General features: G+C 41.1%; 1 protein-coding gene across 1 annotated transcript in view; it reads right to left on the reverse strand.

Moving 5' to 3' along the window:
• Nucleotides 1-21260, reverse strand: part of RIMKLA (ribosomal modification protein rimK like family member A) — a 63848-nt gene that overhangs the window by 24751 nt on the left and 17837 nt on the right. Inside the window, exon 2 of the mRNA XM_044671424.1 lies at nt 8296-8526. Coding sequence (XP_044527359.1) covers nt 8296-8526 — 231 coding nt within the window. The remainder of the gene's footprint in view (nt 1-8295; nt 8527-21260) is intronic.

Genomic DNA, 21260 nt, shown 5'->3' on the forward strand with positions numbered 1-21260 from the left:
TGGCCCTTCATGACTGAAGCAAAAGTAAGATGTATTATTTTGGGAGGTCAAATCTGGGATTGGGCAGAAAGTCTCCTGAGGCTTGTCAAACCAAAATATGACTGCTCATTTCAGCAACCATTTGCTAGCAAATAACATAGCGAAAAGAGTCTCTAAGGGTTGTGGAGAGACACAGTTTGGGTACCTACATTCAAACCTTCTCCCTCCTGTTGTTGAAGGAAGGAATTGTATTAGCCACTCAGTTCCTCTCCAGTTCCCAGGATAATGCATGATGCCCCTTAACTCAGTGATGACTCAGGGATATACCCCAGAGCTCAAGGGAAAATGGAAAGGTCTAATATATACAAAAATATTTGTAAAAGCTCTTTTGTGGCAACAAAGTAATGGAAACCAAGCAAGGGAAGTGCCCATCTATTGGAGAATGGTTGAACAATTATGGTAAATAAATATCATGAAATGTAATTGCACTAGAAGAAACTATAAGGCCTTACACCCATTAGACGGGCTAAAATGACAGATGTTGGAGAAGATGTGGAGAAATGGAGACACTATTACACTGTTTGTGGAACTGTAAACTGATCCAACCATTTGTTGCAATTATGCTCAGAGCGCTAAAAAACTGCATATACCTTTAGACCCAGGAATAGTATTGCTGGGTCTATTTCCCAAGGAGATCAGGGAAGAAGGAAAAGAACCTATATGTTCCAAAGTATTTATAGCAGCTCTCTTTGCAGTGGCAAAAGAACTAGAAATCAAGATCAATGGGGGAATGTTTAAACAAATTGTGGCATATGATTGTGATAGAAAACCATTGTGCCATAAGATATGATGAACAGATTATTTTTTTAAAACTTGGAAAAAACTATACAAGATAATGAAGAGTGAAACGAATAGAACAGAGAACATTATTTATATAGTTATAGATTTAATATTTGAATTTGTGAATTTTCACCTCCAGAGAATTAACTGAAAAATGGAAACACAAAAGACATAATTTATATATTCATATGTTTCCCAAATGATGCCTTCTGTGATGTGGGGAAGAGAGGGAAGGTCTGAGGTACCTGGAAATAAATTATATTATTAAATAAAAAAAAGAAACTACAAGGTTCTTTCAGAGAAACCTCAGAAGACATGTATGAATTGATACAGAATGAGGTGAGCAGACCCAGGAGAATGTCTTATACTATAACATCAACATTATAAAAACAAACAATTTTGAAAGACTCGATTCTGTTCAATGCACTGATCAACCATGATTCTAGAGGGCCAATGTTGAAGAATATCGCCCACTTCCTGACCTAGAGGTGATGGACAAATATGCAGAATGAGACATGGTGCATTATTGAGCATGGCCAATACTGGAATTTGTTTTGCTTAATTATACTTATCTGTTAACATGGGTTTTCTTTTTTTTTCCCCTAGTTGACAGAAGGGAGAAGAAAAGAAATGCTTGACAATTGAAAAAAATTTTTTAAGCAGTAACATTAAAGAAAAAGAAAAAAAGTCTTCAGGGGTCCAGGTGATGCTTCCATCTGTGCTGACGAATGAAAGCAGAGATTTTAGCAAAGTAAGTAGGCTATGAACAGATGGATAAGATGCTGGTGCTGAGGAGAACAGGAGTTGGCTTTCTGTACTATGGCTTAAGATAAAGGAATGAAAGGGCTCATGGCCAGAGATTGAAAATATTGCAAAAAGACCAGGAAGAATGCAGTTGCCTAGAGACTGGCTGATCTAATTAAAAGGTTTTAAAACTGAAACAAAAGGAGAAAGAGAAAAGAGGGAAGACAACAGCAATTAAATACAATATAATAAAATATAATAATACACAGATCGAGTAGAGAATCTTCTTGCTAAAAGAGATCACAAAGCCCAATCCATACCTGAGCAACAGGAATCCTTTCTTCATCCCTGACAAAGGGTCATCCATCCCTCACCTGAACACTGCCAGTGACAAGGCATTCACTACTGAAATAATATTTATAAACCACTTAGCACAGTATCTGGCTCATAGCAGGGAGCTTAATAAATGCTTGCTCCCTTTCCTTTCCCTTTCTTGTCTCCAGAGGAAGCCTATTCAACTTATGGATGGTTCTGATTGTCAGTAAATTTCTCCTTCTGTTGATCTGAAATCTGTCTCATTAACTTTCACTGGTGATCATAGTTCTAACTTCTGAAGTAAAGCAAAACAAGTCTAAATCCTGTCTGTGGGCCAGGCCTCCAAAAGTCTGGCAACAGCGGTCTTCTTCCCCCCACTTCCCCAACTTGTCTTCTTTTAGATGAAAATTCCTTGTTTTTTCAGTTTGTCATATGGCGTGGTTTTGAGTCCCCTCATCTTCAGCTTGTGAAGCCTTTCCTAAACTGTAGAGCCCAGAGGTGAATATGGAGAGTCCACAGATGATTGGACCAGGGCAGAAGACAGCTGCTCCATCATCCCCGCCTCAATCCTACTCGTTCTGGATTCTGTGCTTTCTCTACTCTGACCTAAGACTGTGTGGGCTTGTTAGGCTGCCACCTCCGAGGGCTGATTCATATTGAGTTTACAAGCCGTCAATACTCCTAGAGTTCTTTCCAAAGTCATGGCTATTTAGCCATGACTACTATACTTATGGTATGTTTGCCTCAGTTTCCTCATATGTAAAATTAGCTGAGGAAGGAAAGGTAAACCATTACAATATCTTTGTCAACAAAACCCCAAATGGGAGCAGCTAGGTGGCTCAGTGGATGGAGAGCCAGGCCTGGAGATGGGAGGACCTGGGTTCAAATACAGCCCCAGACATCTTCTAGCTGTGTGACCCTGGGCAAGTCACTTACCACTCTTCTGACCTGAAGGTGATATTTGGTATTGAATCTAAGACAGAGGTTTATTTTTAAGAAACAAAAGAAAGCCCCAAATGGGGTCACGAAGAGTCAGACACAACTGAAAAACAACTGAACAACAAACCATACTTATATTTAGGATGCTGATTTTTTGAACCTATGCATGAGACTTTACATTTATTTCTAACTAAATTGTATGAGATTGATTTCATTTCTCTGACCTTTCAAGATCTCTTTGGGTAATGAATGTATTAAGCTATCTTTCCTGAAGATATTTGCTGCTGGTTTATGTGGATTATTTTCTACTGTTGAGTACACTAGTTGACCCAGTGCCCAATCTACTGAACTCTTTTCTCATCCAATTCATGCCTCTTGATCTCATCCACAGGAGTATAATGAAGTTTTTGTCAAGCGCTTTTGCAAAAAAAAAAGCTGAGACCCTCACCAAAAAATGAGCTGAAATTAAGGAAGGACGACACCTACTAGAAAAGAAGAGAAGAAAATTCTATTAATTTTGAGGTTTCAGTATCCCCAAAGACCAGGAACTGTATCTTTGTAAGGGCTAGTGCTGTGAGGAATGATGAACAGGATGATTTCAGAAAGAGCTAGAAAGACCTACATGGACTGATACAGAGTGAAACAAACAGAACCAGGAGAACATCATACACAGTAACAGCAATATTGTGGAATGATCAAATGTGATAGACTCTGCTATTAACAATATAATGAATCAGGACAATTCTGAGGGATGTATGATAAAGAATGCTATTCATCTCCGGGGAAAGAACTGTTGCAAATAAAAGCATATGATTTTTCACTTGGTTATTTGGGTTTATGTTTTAGGATTCACTTTTATAAGAAAATGAACAATATGGAAATATGTTTTGTGTAATAATATGTGTATAACCCAAATTGAATTGCTTGCCAGCTCCAGGAGAGGGGAAGTAAGGAGAGAGGGAGACAATTTGGATCATGTAACTTTGGAAAACTTATGTGGAAATTTATTACATGTAATTGGCAAAAAACATAAAGATAAATAGAGTAAATCAGGATGCAATCCCAAGAGCTGGCCAAGAGTTCATGAAACACTGAAAAAGGAGTAGGGCATTGCCTAATCCAGGAAACATGGCTACTGATTCATACTGACCAATATGCCTAGAAGGCACAATTTGTCTTCTCCAATATGGAGAAGTCTGTAAGTCCTGCCAAATGTCAAAAATGTCAAAAAAAAAAAAAACAACAACAAAACAAGACCAGACCAAATCCTGCCACATCCAGCTGATTCAGCAAGTCTGGTTAGAACTCATGGTTAACTCATGACCCCAAACATCTGGGAAACATGGTAGTGAACATCTTGACTTTTTTTTCTTTAAAAACAACCAGATCTGGGGTCCTCCTGGGTAAGGTGGAGTTGTATCACCAAACCCCAGGATTATAACCATCCTCCATGACCATTCAGGTCAACAATCCATTCCCAGAAAGAATCCTTGCTATATAACCTATTCAACCAGCCTCAGCTTGAAGACCTCCAGGAAGAGAATCCCAATGCTTTCTGGGGAGGCTCCTCTACTTTGAGACAGCTCTAATCATCCTGCCATTAAGCCTGAATAATACCCATTTGCAGCTTATTCTCCTTAACTCCTGCTTTTGCCCTCTGGGACCAAGCCACATAAGCAGAATCTTCCTTCTGCATTGTCAGTCCTTTAGATACTTGAAGCTGGCTTTCATGTTCCCCCTTTACCCTCAGGACTTCTCTTCTCCATGCCCAAAACTCCCAGTTCCTTTAACTGATTATCCCCTTGCAGATGATTTGCACAGCAATTCTTGAAGGGAGGCAGTCTCAGATTCAATTTTTGTATGTAACTGGCTAAGTGCAAATACCAGGAATCAGGTTAAGGGAAATTATATGGTCTATCTGGCCAGGGGCAACACCTATACCTTCCTAGCACTAAAGACACTGCAGAACTGTTGATGTTGGGATGGGGGGGTCCCATTCAATGATGTGACCACCAAAGTCATCAATGAAATGTTGAAGCCTCTTATCCACCACATTCCTGTGAAAAAGATCTGTGAGAAACTAAAGAAGAAAGATAGTTAAGTCTAAGAGTTCATTCAAATATGATCAACAGATTGACTTGAGAAGAGTGGATCTGAAGAAACTCAGAATTAAAGAATTGAAGAAGATCCTGGATGACTGGGGTGAAATGTGTAAAAGGCTATGCCAAAAAATTGGACATTTGGAAAATTAATGAACTGATACCCAAATATGCCCCCGAAGGCAGCTAGTTCATGGACTGATCTTTAGTTTGCACAGAGCTGGGTAAGCATCTGAGAAGAAATCATATTTATCTCTGTTTCCAAACAACCTTTTTTTTGTAATTTGTTTTTAAGAGGGCTCCTGCCAATGTCAGATTTGAAACTTGGGGCTTGATTCAAGATGCTGGTATGAAGCTCCTTTGTGTCTCTCTCCATGCTATTTCTTCTTCATTTCATTGTTTTCTTTTTGTTTCTTTCTTTAGGACTTCAAAATGTGTATGAGATTTTTTTCAATTAAAGTTTTTAAAAATTAAAAAAATAGTAGAAGAAGGTGAGCGAAGGCCTGACAATTCTGATAGCAATAAAGGAAGCAAAATACCCACTTTGGAGCATGAAGGAATATCTAAGACTGTGGCAAGCCAGCCAAGTAAGCCACAGAGTGAATTAAAATGGGGAAGAATGACATCTTGACTTCTGTCATCTATAATGTTCCCCCAGTCAGATTTCCATGGATCCATCCTCATAAATCCAGGGGTCTTAAACTCTAGCATCACCAATGATGCCCGAGGAACCTGTTTATGTTGGAAGAGGGCGGAGTCTAAAAGCAAATTCATGCAAGAAAAGTTATTCAACAGTTCAAGCCCTTTAACCTAGTAATCTGACCCCCCATTACTGGGCAGGCACCCCAAGAAGTCAACAACAACAAAAAATTGCTCACATATAACAAAATACATATCACAAGACTATCTGTGTTGCAGTGAAAACAAGGGAGACACCCACTGAATGGGAGAAGGCCTGAATGAGTACACAGTCTAATACAATGGGATATGGTCACCCTGTAAAAAATGACCAATATGGGGAATTTTGAGAAACTTGTATGAAATGACATAGATCAAGAAAAGTAAAACTGGGGGATGCTTACTAGCAGTAACTACAATACTGTAAATTAAAACTATGCAAAAAGGCAATGAATAAATGTGATGACCAGGACGCAGATGATCACAGATGGCAAATATAGCAAAAGCTTGGTATTGGTTGGTTTTGACTGTTTTTCTTTGTTAAGAGGGAATGTGAGTGAGTGTGTGTATGTGTGTGTGTGTGTGTGTGTGTGTGTGTGTGTGTGTGTGTGTGTGTGTGTTGGGGTACACATGCATGCATGGGTGCATGCATATTATGGGTTGGAGGAAGGGTCTATCAGGGAATGATTATGATGTAAAAAAGCATAAAGATGTTAATTTTAAAAATCATTAAGTTTGCAGATGCACCTAAATCCCTAATCCTCAGTAGTCTAGGAACTCTGGCAGGGGGACTGGAGAGGTTAATCAGTCGGAGGGTCATGGTTCCCATGTCTCTTGAAGACCAGGGCGGGGCTAGCAGGGAGATTTCAGAAAGTGCTGCAAAGACTCTAGCAAGAAGCATCAGGACTTGAGAACCAAATACAACTCTGAATCAGGATGGATAAGGTTTCAGCCACCTCTACTGAAACTAGTTTGTCTCTAAGTGGATTAGGTAACCCTTTTACCAACGGAATATGCATGACTCAGGACTCAAAAATAAGGTTCCATAGCCCAGGAGAGATCCCTGCCTAATGGGGAGGGAGCCTGGCAGTCCACATGGAGGGAGTGTGATGAGGGGAAGAAGACTCCTGACAATATCTCGGTTCCTATACTGTGGTCCAGGTACACAATGTCAACACCAAGTCCCAGGGCAGAAAAGGATTATTTCTTTGACTTGCAGAGCTCATTTACAAAAGGAACGATCACTTCAGAAAAGGGCTCGAGGTAAAATTTGGTCTAGGCCAGTGATGGGCAAACTTTTTAAAGAGGGGCCAAAGGAAAGGAAATGCTCATCTGTCAGTCTGTTTCTAAGGCAACTCTTTCGACATTTCATCGTATTGTATTCGTCAGATTAGGAATAATGTCATGGGGCTGGATAGAACATTTCAGGGGGCTGCATCTGGCCTGAGGGCCGTAGTTTGCCCATCACTGGTCTAGGCACAAAATCACAGGTTAAGAAGAGGATATGTATATATGTGTGTGTGTGTGTATGTGTGTATGGAAATATACATGCCATACAGATAGGTATAGGATCTATAGATACAGAGATTATAGATAAGACCATATATGTGTGAACATATATGTGCACATGCATGACACATATGGTGATTTAGCTATAGATACAAAAGGGACAGTCTATGCATGCATATATGTGTGTATATGTCATAGATGTCGATCGATAGCCATAAATAGATATATACAAAGGACAGGATCAAAACACAAGTTAAGCAGCGACGGTTAGCAGCCGTGGGTACGAGGCTTCACTTATCTCTTGGCTGCCTTGTTGGCCAGAACTAACCCTAAATCTACAGGATACAGTGCTCACTAGGCTTTCTACCTCATGGCATTAGGGTGTAGTTGATATTGTTGGCAGCGGGGACAGAAAACTAAATAACCAAGCTTACTGGAATTGTACATAAAATAGAAGCAAACAGGGCCTGAAGTAAACAAAATATATGAGCTTTAGGACAGGGGCACAGCTAAGTTTGGGACAGATAACACAGTCAAATGGTGGTATTCTGAACAGGAGAAAAATGATTACATTCCGTTTCTGTTAAAAAATTGTAGAATAAATCTAATACAAAAATGCTTTTATTGTTTAGTCATTTTTCAGGCATGTCTAATCCTATGTGACCCCATTTGAGGTTTTCTTGGCAGATACTGAAATGGTCTGCCATTCCCTTCTCCAGTTCATTTTATAGATGAGGAAATTAAGACAAATAAAGCTAACTGGCTTGCCCAGGATCTCACAGCTAGTAAGTGTCTGAGGCTGGATTTGAATTCAGGAAGATGAGTTTTCCTGACTAGACTCTGCACTCTACCCACCATGCCACCAAAAAATGCTATGCGTATCCTAAGAAGAGATGGTGGTGATGGTGGTGGTGGTGGTGGTGAAGAGGAATGACCACTCGGGTGAGGCTGATCATGAAAGGCTTGATGGTTCTGGAGGAAAGAGGAAGAATAACTGAAAAGAAGGAAGAGGAGTAGAAATCCCAGGTGAAAGGCATGGTTCACGCTAAGACACATTTTGAGAAAGAGTAAGATTAATATGTCTGATGGGGAGGTTCCTGCTGAGGGAAAAACAAAAGCTGTGAAGAGGTCTGGGTAGGGGATGACAGAAAGTTACCAGCAATTGAAGAGGCCCTATTTCAAGGCAACTCACCATAGGAAAATGTGTCTGGCATGGGGACCCCATGTCCAGCCAGCTCTTGGAATGTCCAAAACTTGTTGATGCAGTTCAGAATGCTCTGGGGGCGGTTGACCAGGCGGCAGCCTAGCTTCTCCAGGTGTCTCAAGACAGTGATGTCGCTGTCCGACTGCACCGAAGGTGTGGGCACCCGTACAAGGACCACATCTGGGAATGTTGTCAAAGCCTTCTGGTTCACTTGCAAGCCTGAAAGAGAAGAACAAGACTGAGCATGGCAGGGGGTGGGGGTGCAGCCAGAGGCCCCCTCTCTGTGTCTACAAGGGTCCAGCAGCAAAGGCCTTCCCCTCACAGTCCTTAGGGACAAACCTGTCCTGGAGGATGGACTCTGAAATGATTATTCTGTTGTCAAAATGAAACAAAACACAACACAACACAGTCCAACTCAACATTCCCAACAAATGTGGACAGCAATGATTATGGCAAAACACTGGGGATCACCCAGAAGCAAGAGTAATAGACAGCGAATCCTACAGCTAGAAGGAACTTGGGGAGACCATCATGTTCATTCCCCTGCTTCCACACAGAAGTCAAACCTAATACTGTCATGTACAGGCTTCTCAGAGTGAAGGCTTAAAGAAAAGGGAATCATCTATTTCACTTAAGGAATTCAGATCTAATAATCCTTTAATGACAACTTAAAAAACAGAAACAAAAACTCCACTCTTGGACACTATTGAGAGTAGAGACTTTTTTCCCTTTCTTAAAATCCTCAATACTTAGCACAGTGCCTAGCACATAATAGGAGCTTAATAAATGCTAGCTGAGAATAGCTAGGTGGTTAGTAGATAGCCAGACCTGAAGACAGGAAGTTCTGGATTCAAATTTGACCTCAGACACTTCCTAGCTGTGTGGCCTAGGGCAAGTCACTTAACCCCAATTGCCTAGCCTTTACCGCTTCTGCCTTTGAAAGGATATTTAGTATCAATTCTAAGATAGAGGGTAAGGATCTTTTTTTTTAAATGCTAGCTGATAGATTTAAAAAATTGCCTACTAATAATTAATCCAGCAAGAGTTTATCTGAGTATCTACTATGTACCCAAGACCCCGTGGATGAAGGAGGTGAAGGGAGATGATAAACCATCTTTCTAAATGTATCCTCAGCACTTTCCCCCATAATATAGCACACAATGGACTTTATTAAGGAATTCAGATCTAATAATCCTTTAATGACAACTTAAAAAACAGAAACAAAAACTCCACTCTTGGACACTATTGAGAGTAGAGACTTTTTTCCCTTTCTTAAAGCCACCAGTTTCAAAACAATTCACCTTCCCTAACTTAAGCAGGTGCTGGTTGCAGAACCAAGTAAGTGGTATGAGACATCTGAGAGATGCTAAGGATATAGCAAACAGATCACACATTCTCTGGTGAGGGAAATATCAGAAATGAGGCAGGAAAAAACAACAACCCCTTATTATGTTGACTCACAAAATTCCTTCTCCCATTTTAACAGGGTAAGGAGAGGAGAAAAATTATTCTGAGAAATTACTACCAATAATGACTAGCACTTGTAATAAAACATTAAAATATATTTATATAATATATAGTTGTTTTTATGAAAATATGTATTTATACATGTAAAAATAGACACATAAAATATAAAATAGCACTTTAAGGTTTGCAAAGTGCTTTAAGAAATATGATCTCATCTTATCAATGCCCATGCCTATGCTGATGGAGTAAACTTTAGAGACTAGGGCACAATTACAATTGCTTTAGAGTTGGCAAAAATGCTTTTTACTATCATAATAATGCTGTGAAATAGGTTATTTAGGTACTACCACCCTCATTTTACAGATGAGGAAATGAGATCGGAGAGAGGCCAAGTGACTTGCTCAAAATTGGGATGCAAGTCATAGAGGCAGGATTTGAACCCACATCACCCCGACTCTATGCCAAGCACTCTATTTAGTATACCAACTGGCTTCTAGGTGATTTCCTCCTCACCTCTTTCTCCCAGGCCTCTGAGGATTCTGAAGAATATTCTGTCTCCTTTTTTTTTTTTTACCTTTCAGAAAACAGCTACTTCATGCTTATTAGAGCATTGAACAGCTGCTGGTGACAACCTCAGGGAGACCATGGAGGGGTGGTGAGTAGAAAGTAATGAGAATCAGGGAAGGGGAGGACCACTTTTTTATATGTCCTCAATTATTATTATATATCTTTAATCTAGAAAAAGCACAAGAGCCAGACCAACACCACCTAGAGAGACAATGGTACTGAATAAGGCAGAAGACTTATGGAAATCCTGCCAGTGGATGAGAAAAATGACTTTGCAACAGAAAAATAACCTTGAGAAATGGGAGGCAGTAGAAGCTTCTGGCTTTTGGGACCCCCCACCCCCACAAAAACCATGGACAGATAAACTCTTATAGGGAAAAAATGAATTACTCAGAAAAATATCAACAATGAACAAGTGGATGGAGACAGCTCAGCCTCAACATGTGGGTTCACAAACACCTAGAGAATCTTACCAGAATTTCATCTCTCTTCTCCAAAGGTAAAGCTTTGGGCTTGGCTCATTCCAACTGGAGCCTTTAATAAATGAAGACTGGAGCCGGTTAAGGTGGAGCCCAACAGGCTCAGGGAAAGCAGTTATCTACACTCTATTTCTCTGAGATCCATGCTGTCTGTCCATCCCTGCGCTGGGAGATACATGATTGGTTTAAAGAGAGAGTCACTGGTCCAATCACATTTCTGCCCCTCTTCTGAGTTTTGCCCCATGACAGGGTTGGTATGTTGTCCCCACTTTGCCTCCTCACCTTCTGTCCTTACCCCACTCACTGCCACAATTCTGATAGGAGGGGAGAGGCTGCCAAAGCCAATGGCTTCTGGACAAGTAAGTTTCCCCCACAACTCCCGGGAAAGTGGTCAAGCTGCCAGGGAGGGAAAGGCAAAGGAAGGGAAAGAAGATGGGTAAGAGCAGAGGAAAGGGGAACTGACCAAGAAATGGGTTTCATAATGCCACTGGGAAATGAGATGACAAACCATCATAATAAAGGGTGCTTCCTAGGCCAGAGAGAAATAGTGATGTGCGAGGCAGGAGGTACAGTAAGGTGGAAGAAGAGAAGAGGGACAAAGAACAAAGCCAAATCTGCTGCCAGAAACTCCAGGTTACTCAGCTGCATGACTGACTCATGGTCAAATTATAAAGGCAGGATAATGGTTTTAGAGCTGGCAGTTATTTAGTCTGACACCCTTATTTTACAGAGAAGGAAACTGAGGACAGAGATGTTATATGACTTGTCCCAGGACACACATAGCTACGGTGGCAGAGCCAGGACTCAGATTGGGTCCTCTGAATTCCAAATCAAGAGCTCTGTGTTTGCTGTTTTGCTTAAGATTTCCTTTTTGCTGAGACTCCCCATTCTGTGTCCCTCTCCATGCTGTATATGCAGCCTCTTCTTGCTTTCTCTCCTCCCTCTCCTCTGTCAAAGCTTGCTCTTAGGAAAGGATCTGACTAGCTGAGTCATGATGAGATATACTTGACCAATAAAGCTTAATGTACTACTTCTTCCAAGGTTGGTTTTAACAGCAAATGAGAAAACAGCCCAAAGGAATAAGTCCTTAATTATGGAATATCAGCCATGGAAGAGCAGGTGGGGGTGGAGATAGCTTTAGGTAAAGGGACCTTCTCCAGGCCTTCAAATCTCAGTTTGGTCAACTGCAAATGCTAAAAAGGCCAGAATACAAAAGGAAGGTGGTGTATATGTGTGCTTGTGCTTGTGTGTGTGTGTGTGTGTGTGTGTGTGTGTGTGTGTGTGTGTGTGTGTGTGTGTGTGTATGTGTCTGTCTGTTGGGGGCTGAAGGGAAGGCAAAGTAGGGTATGTTTTTCAGGCTCCAAAAGCAAGTCTTTTCATATGATCAAGTATGTAAGCCAGTGTTTGAGACATAAATCTGACAAAGAAATATGTATTCAACTTCCTTCAGTGAAAACTGAAAATGGTGTTTGTGATTTCCACTGAAGAACAGAACTAGTTGGGGCCTTTTGGTTTTTATCTGTGAGTGGCTGCTGCTAATCTCTGCCTTCTTACCACTGGTCCATTTGGCCTTGGGATTGACTAGGTTTTAGTCTCAACTCGGGCATTTGAGGGAAGCCAGAGTAAATTCTGTTTTACTATTGTCCATTGAGTACGAGGAGGAAAATGCCATGGGTAACCCTGCTGGATTATCACTGTGCCCCCAAGCCCCATGGATGGGTCCAGTTTTAAACTCTGCATGAGGCTGATCATCTGTTAGGAACAGGTGCCTTCAAGTCTGAAAAAAATAACACAGTTATAGGCAGAACTGAAAATCTACTTTGCCACAGGAACCACTCATTCAAAAAATATTTAGCAGGTTCTTAGGATACCGCTGCTGTATATTGGCTATATGGCACAATCTTTTCCCTCAAGGTACAGAAGGTGCACTATTATACTTACAAAGGGTTACCAAAGAATGTGGATTCACTCCTATTAGTGAGATTAAACTCATTACAAAGAAAACTGAGTCCAGGCACCCCTCTCTCATTTCCATCAGAACCTTGTTCTATTGATCACACCCCTCCCCTCTTAAACCACCAATCTCTCTCCCCACTGGCTTTTTCTCTTCTGCACAAAACATGCTTAGGTCATTTCATCCTTTAACAACAAAAAAGGCAAAACCTTACTTTCAGCCTTAATCTACATAGCTGTCATCCACACCCTTTATGCCAAAAACAACTGAAAGATTTAAACCCATTGCCCATGACTTCTTCCCCTCTACACTCTCTGTGGAAGTCTCCACTGTCCTTTAGCCTCCCCGCAAGGGTCACAACCTCAGGGCCATCTTCAACTTCTCTGTCTTGCTCTAATCAATTGCCCTCTGGTCATTTGTTTCTCAACAGCATCTCTTGCCCAAGTTCCCTTTTCTCCATTCACATAAGTAACTACCATCCTAGTTCAGGTCCTCACTACCTCCCGCCTAGACTTTTGAAATAGCTTTCTAATTGATTTTCTCTCTTTAAGTCTCTTCCCTCTCTAATGCATCTTCCCAAAAGATACCAGAGTAATTTTCCTCAAGAGTCGATTTGACTATGGCAGCAAGATGGTCCAGTGGACAGAGAGTCAGGTGTGGAGATAGGAGGTCCTGGGTTCAAATTTGACCTTGGATACTTCCCCGTTGTATGACCCTGGGCAAGTCACTTAACCCCTGTTGCTTAGCCCTTATTGCTCTTCTTTCTTGGAATTGATACTTAGTATTGATTTTAAGACAAGGTAAGAGTTAAAAAAAAACCCAAACTCTATACATTTGGCACTGGTGGCCAATCAATCAAATCAACAAGCATTTATGAAACATTACTATGCGCCAGGCCCTGCTGTGCATGGCTCTGCAGACACAAAGACAAAAAGGAGCTGTAGGCCTATGCCAGATGTGTACAAAGCAGATGCCCAAGGTCACTTCACAAGACAGGGATGGCACTGAGTGCTGAGGGCCTCCTACAAACAACAGCACATGAGCTGAGCTCGCTTATGTTCCTATGACACTTGCTTAGCTTGAGTCTCAAAGGAAACCAGGAATTCCAAGAGGCAGAGGTGGGGGCGGGGGGGGGGGGACGAGTTTTCCAAGCAAGGGGGCCAGCCAAACAAAGGCTAAGAGGCAGAAGGTGCATCATGGTGAGAAGTAGCAAACAGGCCAATGTGGCAGGACCGCAGAGCGAGTGATTGACTTTCCTCCTGCTGGGGCCTGTGATACAGCATTCCTCTGGTTCTTTCTGGCTCCTTATCATCTTCCTACACCCTAATAGTTGGCATTCTCCATGGCTTTATTCCTGGCACTCGTCCTCTCTTTCCTCCCCCTTCTTGGTGAGCTCATCCATTCCTAAGGCTTCCACTAGCATCACCTCTGCCCAAATAACCTCCGAAGCTTTCTCTTTCATTCTGATTTGGCTCCTAAATTCTAGATCTGAAGAGCCCACCGTCTAGGGTGCCTCTATACATTGTTTTTTGAAACTTAAACACTCAATTTCTATCAAAACTTTGTACAGGGGGCAGCTGGGTGGCTCAGTGGATTGAGAACCAGACCTAGAGATGGGAGTTCAAATCTGGGTTCAAATTTGGGCCTTAAACACTTCCTAGCTATGTGACCCTGGACAAGTCACTTAACCCCCATTGCCTAGCCCTTACCATTCTTCTGTCTTGGAGCCAATACTGTGTACACAATACACAGTATTGGCTCCAAGACAGAAGGTAAGGGTTATTTAAAAAAAAAAAAAACAACTTTGTACACATCTATTGTCCACTCCCATGTCAAGCCCTGAAGCTGTATTTGAACAGTTTTTCCTCACTCTGGCTCTAAGTGCTCTATCCACTAAGCCACCCAGCTCACATAGTACCTGGCGAGTAGTAAGAATTTAAATGGGGGGCAGGTAGGTGGTACAGTGGATACAGAGCAGGCCTAGAGACAGGAGGTCCTAGGTTCAAATCTGGCCTCAAACACTTCCCAGCTGTGTGACCCTGGGCAAGTCACTTAATCCCCATTGCCTAGCCCTTACTGTTCTTCTGCCTTAGAACCAATACACAGTATTGATTCTAAGATGGAAGGTGAGGGTTTATTTTTTTAAAAAAAGAACTTAAAAATGCTTGTTGCCTCAGATACTTCCTAGTCACTTAACCCCAATTATTTGGCCCTTACTACTTTTCTGCCTTGGAACCAATACTCTATTCTAAGGCAGAAGGTAAGTGTTTATTAAAAAATATTTTTGTTGATTGATCAATTACCTTTCATCATTATAAAAGTTAACATTTATATAATCTGTTTTATGAAGTGCTTTATATCCTGTGAAATAGATATTACATTTTTTTTTGGTCTAAAACCTTACTTTCTTTCTTAGTACCAATTCCAAGACTGAAGGACAAGCAAGGGCTAGGCAAATGGGGTTAAGTGACTTGGCCCAGGATCACACAGCAAAGAAGTGTCTAAGGTTGTATATAGGTCCTCCTGTCTCCAAGTCTGGTGCTCTACCAGCAGCTGCCCCTGCTACAAACATTCTTATCCTTATTTTACCAATTAGAAAATTAAGGCTCAGAGGGGCTGAGCAATAGTTACTCAGATAGTAAAGGAAGAAACAAGATTTGAACCCAGTTCTCTGCTGATGTCAATTCCTTTTTTCTGTTCTATATATACTGCATTATTATATACTATTATACTGGTTCTACCCAGGATCTCTGGTAATAGTCCCCTGACAAGTTTCCTCACCCTTCATTTCTTCTCTATCCAGTCTATGCTGCACACACAGCCAGAAACATTTTTCTAAATGTCTTGAGAACTTTTGGTCACAACCCATGCTGCCCAACCCCTCAGATGAGAAAATAGTGGGTCAAAGAGTTTAAATAACTCACCCAAGGTTCCAGAGACAGCACAGCCAAGACAAATACTTGTCTTCTGACACCCACTCGATGCTCTTTCCACTGACCAAATCCAACTTGGCTGACAGTGCCAAAGGTGGGTGCTCTTACAGGGATCAAAAGGACTAAATCTCAAAACAGTTGATTCAGTAGTCAGCAGGATGCAGCCTGAACATTTTTTAAAAGGAAAAATAGATTGCTTGTCTTCTCAATGAGTGGGACAGGGACTAGAGGGAGGGAGAGAATCCATAATTCAAATAAAAAAAATTAATGTCAAGGGGCAGCTAAATGGCTTAGTAGATTAAGAGCCAGGCCCAGAGATGGGCAGTCCTGGGTTCAAATCTGGCCTCAGACACTTCCCAGCTGTGTGACCCTGGGCAAGTCACTTAACACCCATTGTCTAGCCCTTATTGCTCTTCTGTCTTGGAACCAATACACAGTATTGATTCTAAGATGGAAGGTAAGGGTGTGTGTGTGGGGGGTGTGTGTGTGTGGTGTGTGGGTGTGTACATACATATATACACATAGGTAGTAGGTAAAAGATCTCCCCAAAAGGTGATTGTTCTGAGAATCAGTTTGGAAAAACTGTGTCCATATTAAATCAAGCCACAAAATAAATAGACTTCATCATGTGCAACAGCAAAGAAATGTTATTTTATTGTAAAATGGAACAGAAATCATCTAGAAACAAGTATATCATCATTTTTAAAAGAAAGGATCTGCTGCATCACTAAAAATTATTAACAGTAGGGTGAAAATGAAGCAATGCAATTAGAAGTATGGGTGGAGTTGAACTTGGAGAGTTCACCTTCGCCTGGTTTAGGGAAGAGGAGGTATTTAACCTACTTCATGCTGCATCCAGTGCTGGATTGGACACCTGTCAAAACAGCCGGTCTCTAGTGAAGTTCCCATTGTAGTTTGCCAGTGAACATTCAGGTTACAGATCTGGGAAGGTTACTGGTGCCAAGATGGGGGCTAACCTGGTATTTCTTCCCATTTCCCTCTGTTTTGGTTTTGTGTGGTCCTGGTTATTGAACTTCTGGGGAAGATAGACAGAAGCGCATGCGGTATGCCCATTTTTCCTCCAGTGTGTGCGCGGGGCCCACTGCTGGGACCTGTGCTGCACTGGGGCCAGGCCACTGCATATCACAGAGGAGATCTGAGCCGAGATGACCTGAGAACTGCCTATCTGATCCGCCTCTGCTGAGCTCACTTGCCCATCACTGAAAAAGATCATCCAGTGGGCAGACAGCTTGCCATCTGAAGAACCGAGAACTCTCAACTATCCACCTCAGTGGACAGATGTAGAGGAAGTGGTCATCCAAAATGATGGGAAAGTCCACTTAGAGCTGACTTTAGGTGGATTCCTGCACTTCCAGCTGAATGTCTGCACAGTACTTCTGGTAACTGAGTTCAGACAGATGACTTGACAAAGGAAGAGCTGGCAAGCTTTCTTGTCCTGCCCCGACTCGACACCTCCCTGTACATTTCACTCGGCATTACCTCTCAGACTGATGGAAAACACCAACCTAAGCAGAAGCTTGAGCCTCCCCAAGGGAGGTAACTCTTATGGACTAGAAGGGTGGATTGTTTGCCAGTAAGAACAAATAGAAATAGAGTAGCGATAGACAAATAACACAAGGAAACAAAATGGTTGTCTGAAAGAATTTAAGAGGAAAGATGGAGCCCTGCCCAAGATGCTGCAGCAGGAAATCCACGGGCAGAGGTGAATAATATAAATTTCCTTGAGCTTACTTAAAACAAAAGCTTTACTATTCAACCAAAAATGGTCTGGGAGTAGGGCTTTGTGCAAACTTGTAGAATTAACAAAAAAGACGTAGATACAGGAATCATTATCATTTCAAAAATGCAAACTTTCTAAAAGACTTACATGTTTATAGAAAGATTCACAGAATTTCGGAAGTGGAAGGAAACACAGAGGCCATCTGGTCTAGCCCAAACCTAACAGGTAACTATCCAACGTCCACCTGTCTGGTGATGGGGAGCTACCTCCCTCCAGGGCAGCTCATTCCACTTTTGAACAGCTCTGTCCAAACCTCCTATGAGTCAACATTGATTTGTCTGTAATTTTCACTCATTGCTGCTAGTTTGGCTCTCTGAGCTAAGCAGAGCCCTAATTCCTTTTCCACAAGTCAGCCTTTCCAATACTTGGTGATAGCTAGCATGAGTTTCTTTTTTTCCAGAATAAATCTCTCAATCCATCTTCAGATGCTCTGGGTTTGGAGTCTCTCCTCATTCCAGTTACCCTCCTCAGGACACATCCCATGTTGTAAAAAATGTGGCACCCTGAACAACACCCTGGATATGGTCTGACAAAGGCAGAAGACCAACAAGGCTACCAGCTGCCTCATTCCTAATTCATTCTGCATGGTTCCATAATGCTGAATAAGACGCCTATAAGCTTTTTCTCATAAGCTGCCATGTCAACACTATTGATTCATACTCAGTTTCTAGTCTACTAAAACCCATAAGTCTTTTAATGTCCAAACTGCTATGTAGTCATGTCTTCTCAAACCTTCTCAAATCTTCTGCTGATGTTTTTTTAAAAAATATATTTAATTTAATTTAATTGATTAATCGAGAAAATTTTTCTATGGTTACATGATTCATGTTCTTTCTATGGTTACATGATTCATGTTCTTTCCCTCCCCTCCTACCACTCCCCTCCCATAGCCAATGTGCAATTCCACTGGGTTTTATATGTGTCATCGATCAAGACTTATATCCATATTATTGATATTTGCACTAGGGTGATTGTTTAGAGCAGGGGTTGGCAACCTTTTTGGCTGTGAGAGCCATAAATGCCACATTTTTTAAAATGTAATTTTGTGGGGGCAGCTGGGTAGCTCAGTGGAGTGAGAGTCAGGCCTAGAGACAGGAGGTCCTAGGTTCAAATCTGGCCTCAGCCACTTCCCAGCTGTGTGACCCTGGGCAAGTCACTTGACCCCCGTTGCCCACCCTTACCAATCTTCCACCTATGAGACAATACACTGAAGTACAAGGGTTTAAAAAAAAATGTAATTTTGTGAGAGCCGTACAGTGCTCACAGTGCGGCTCCTGTAATGGCGCCTGAAAAAAAATGGACTTTATGGCTCCTGCAGAAAGAGCCATATCTGGCACTCAAAAGAGCCAGATATAGCTCAAGAACCATACGTTGCCGACCCCTGGTTTAGAGTCTACACCCCTAATCATATCCCCATCAACCCATGTGATCAAGCAGTTATTTTTCATCTGTTTCTGCTCCCACAGTTCTTTCTCTGGTTGTGGGTAGCATCTTTCTCATAAGTTCCTCAGACTTGTCTTTGATAATTGCATTGCTGCTAGTAAAGAAGTCCATTACATTCAATTGTCCCACAGTGTATCATTCTCTGTGTATAAGGTTCTCCTGGTTCTGCGCCTTTCACTCTGCATCAATTCCTGGAGGTCATTCCAGTTCACATGGAATTCTTCCAATTCATTATTCCTTTGAGCACAATAGTATTCCATCACCAACAGATACCACAATTTGTTCAGCCATTCCCCAATTGAGGGGCATCCTCTCATTTTCCAATTTTTTGCCAACACAAAGAGTGTGGCTATATATATTTTTGTACAAGTCTTTTTCCTTATTATCTCTTTGGGGTATAAACCCAGAAATAGTATAGCTGGATCAAAGAGCAAGCAGTCTTTTAAAGCCCTTTGGGCATAGTTCCAAATTGCTGTCCAGAATGGTTGGATCAATGTATTTATGCCCCAATTTTGCGACATCTCCTCCAAAATTTATTACTTTCCTTTGCTGTCATGTTAGCCAATCTGCTAGGTATGAAGTGGTACCTCAGAGTTGTTTTTATTTGCATTTCTCTAATTGTAAGAGATCTAGAACATTTTTTCATGTGCTTTTTGATAGTTTTCATTTATCTGAAAATTGCCTATTTATGTCCCTTGCCCATTTATCAACTGGGGAATGGCTTGTGCTGATGGTTTAAAAACCAAGTGAAGTGGGGGAAGCAGCTAGGTGATTCAGTGGATAGAGTGCCAGGAGACAAGTGGAAATCTGGCCTCAGATACTTCCTAGCTGTATGACCCTGGGCAAGTCACTTAACCTTCATTGCCTAGTCCTTACTGCTTTTCTGCCTTGGAACCCATACTTAGTATTGATTCTAAGATAGAATGTACATGTTTTTGATTTTAAAAAAAGTGAAAGATTGTGTTTATCTTTACTAAGTGGTCATTCAATTAGATTCAACCCATTGTTTAAGACTGTCAACAAAATCTCTTTATTTGAATGTAAAGCCTATCAGACAACACAGATTATACCTCCTTAATTTTTTTTATTTACAATTTACAAATCTATATGTAACTTTCTTTTTTAATATTTAGTTTTTACCAGATTATTGCTTTTTGAGTTTGCTAAATATACCCCTATGTACACACATACACATACTTTGTCCAAATGAAGCAACAACAAAAAAGAAAAACAATAAGGATGGGATGTTACAGAATCAGCCATCTCCAGTATTATCATACTACAGGAGGATCATGTGACAGTGCATAGGCTAGATAGTCTTATGTTTTTATAAAAAGGAAATCAATAACAAAGTTAGTGGCTTAATGCACTTAGCAGCTCATGTCTCACTGTATTATAAAGAAGATTTATCATTAAAGACATTCTGTTTTATCTTTGTCAGTGGACAGAAGGCTGGCTGATCTTAAAAGTCAGGAAGAGATACCTCCAGAGAAAGAACCATTGGAGGAGGAATCAAGATGGAAGCAGATGATTTATCATTTGTTTATTTGGGTAAATGTTTTGGGGTTTTGGTTTTATAAGATTATTCACTTATAAAAATGAATATGTTTTGAATACATGTATACATGTATAACCCAGGTTGAATTGCTTCCCAGCTCTGGGAGAGGGAGGGAAGAAAGGAGGGAAACAATTTGGATCATATAACTTCAGAAAACTTATGTGGAAACTTGTTATTAAAATAAAAACTTTTTTTAAAAAAGTCAGGAAAACAGAGGTTTGAATTTTACCTTTGGTACATTTCAGCTGGATGACTATATGCAAATCACTTAACCACCCTACACCCTAACCAGCTAAGGGTTATAGATTACAGAGAAGTTGCTCATCTTTGTAAGCAAGGAGGTGGAAGGGGATTTGTTTTCTCACTGGGAGTTTGCTACAGTAAAGAAAATTATACAGACCTAGACTTCTCCCCTATTTAAAACCTTTATTTAAAAATATAAAATTATTTATTATGAAGCCTGCAGAGATTTGGTCTTTAATTCAATCTTTTTATAGATTTTAAATCTCTCTCTGGCCTGGGGAGTTGAAAGGACCTGTGTTCAAATCTGACCTCAAGATACTTCCTAGCTGTATGGCTCTAAGTAAGTCACTTAACCCCAATTGCCTAGCCTTTGATTCTCTTCTGCTTTGGAACTGATACTAAAATGGGGGAGGAGGGGAGGAAGGAAGAAAGGAAGGAAGGAAGGAAGGAAGGAAGGAAGGAAGGAAGGAAGGAAGGAAGGAAGGAAGGAAGGAAGGAAGGAAATATG

The sequence above is a fragment of the Gracilinanus agilis genome, chromosome 3 (assembly GCF_016433145.1).
Source record: "Gracilinanus agilis isolate LMUSP501 chromosome 3, AgileGrace, whole genome shotgun sequence".
Classification (NCBI taxonomy): domain Eukaryota; kingdom Metazoa; phylum Chordata; class Mammalia; order Didelphimorphia; family Didelphidae; genus Gracilinanus; species Gracilinanus agilis.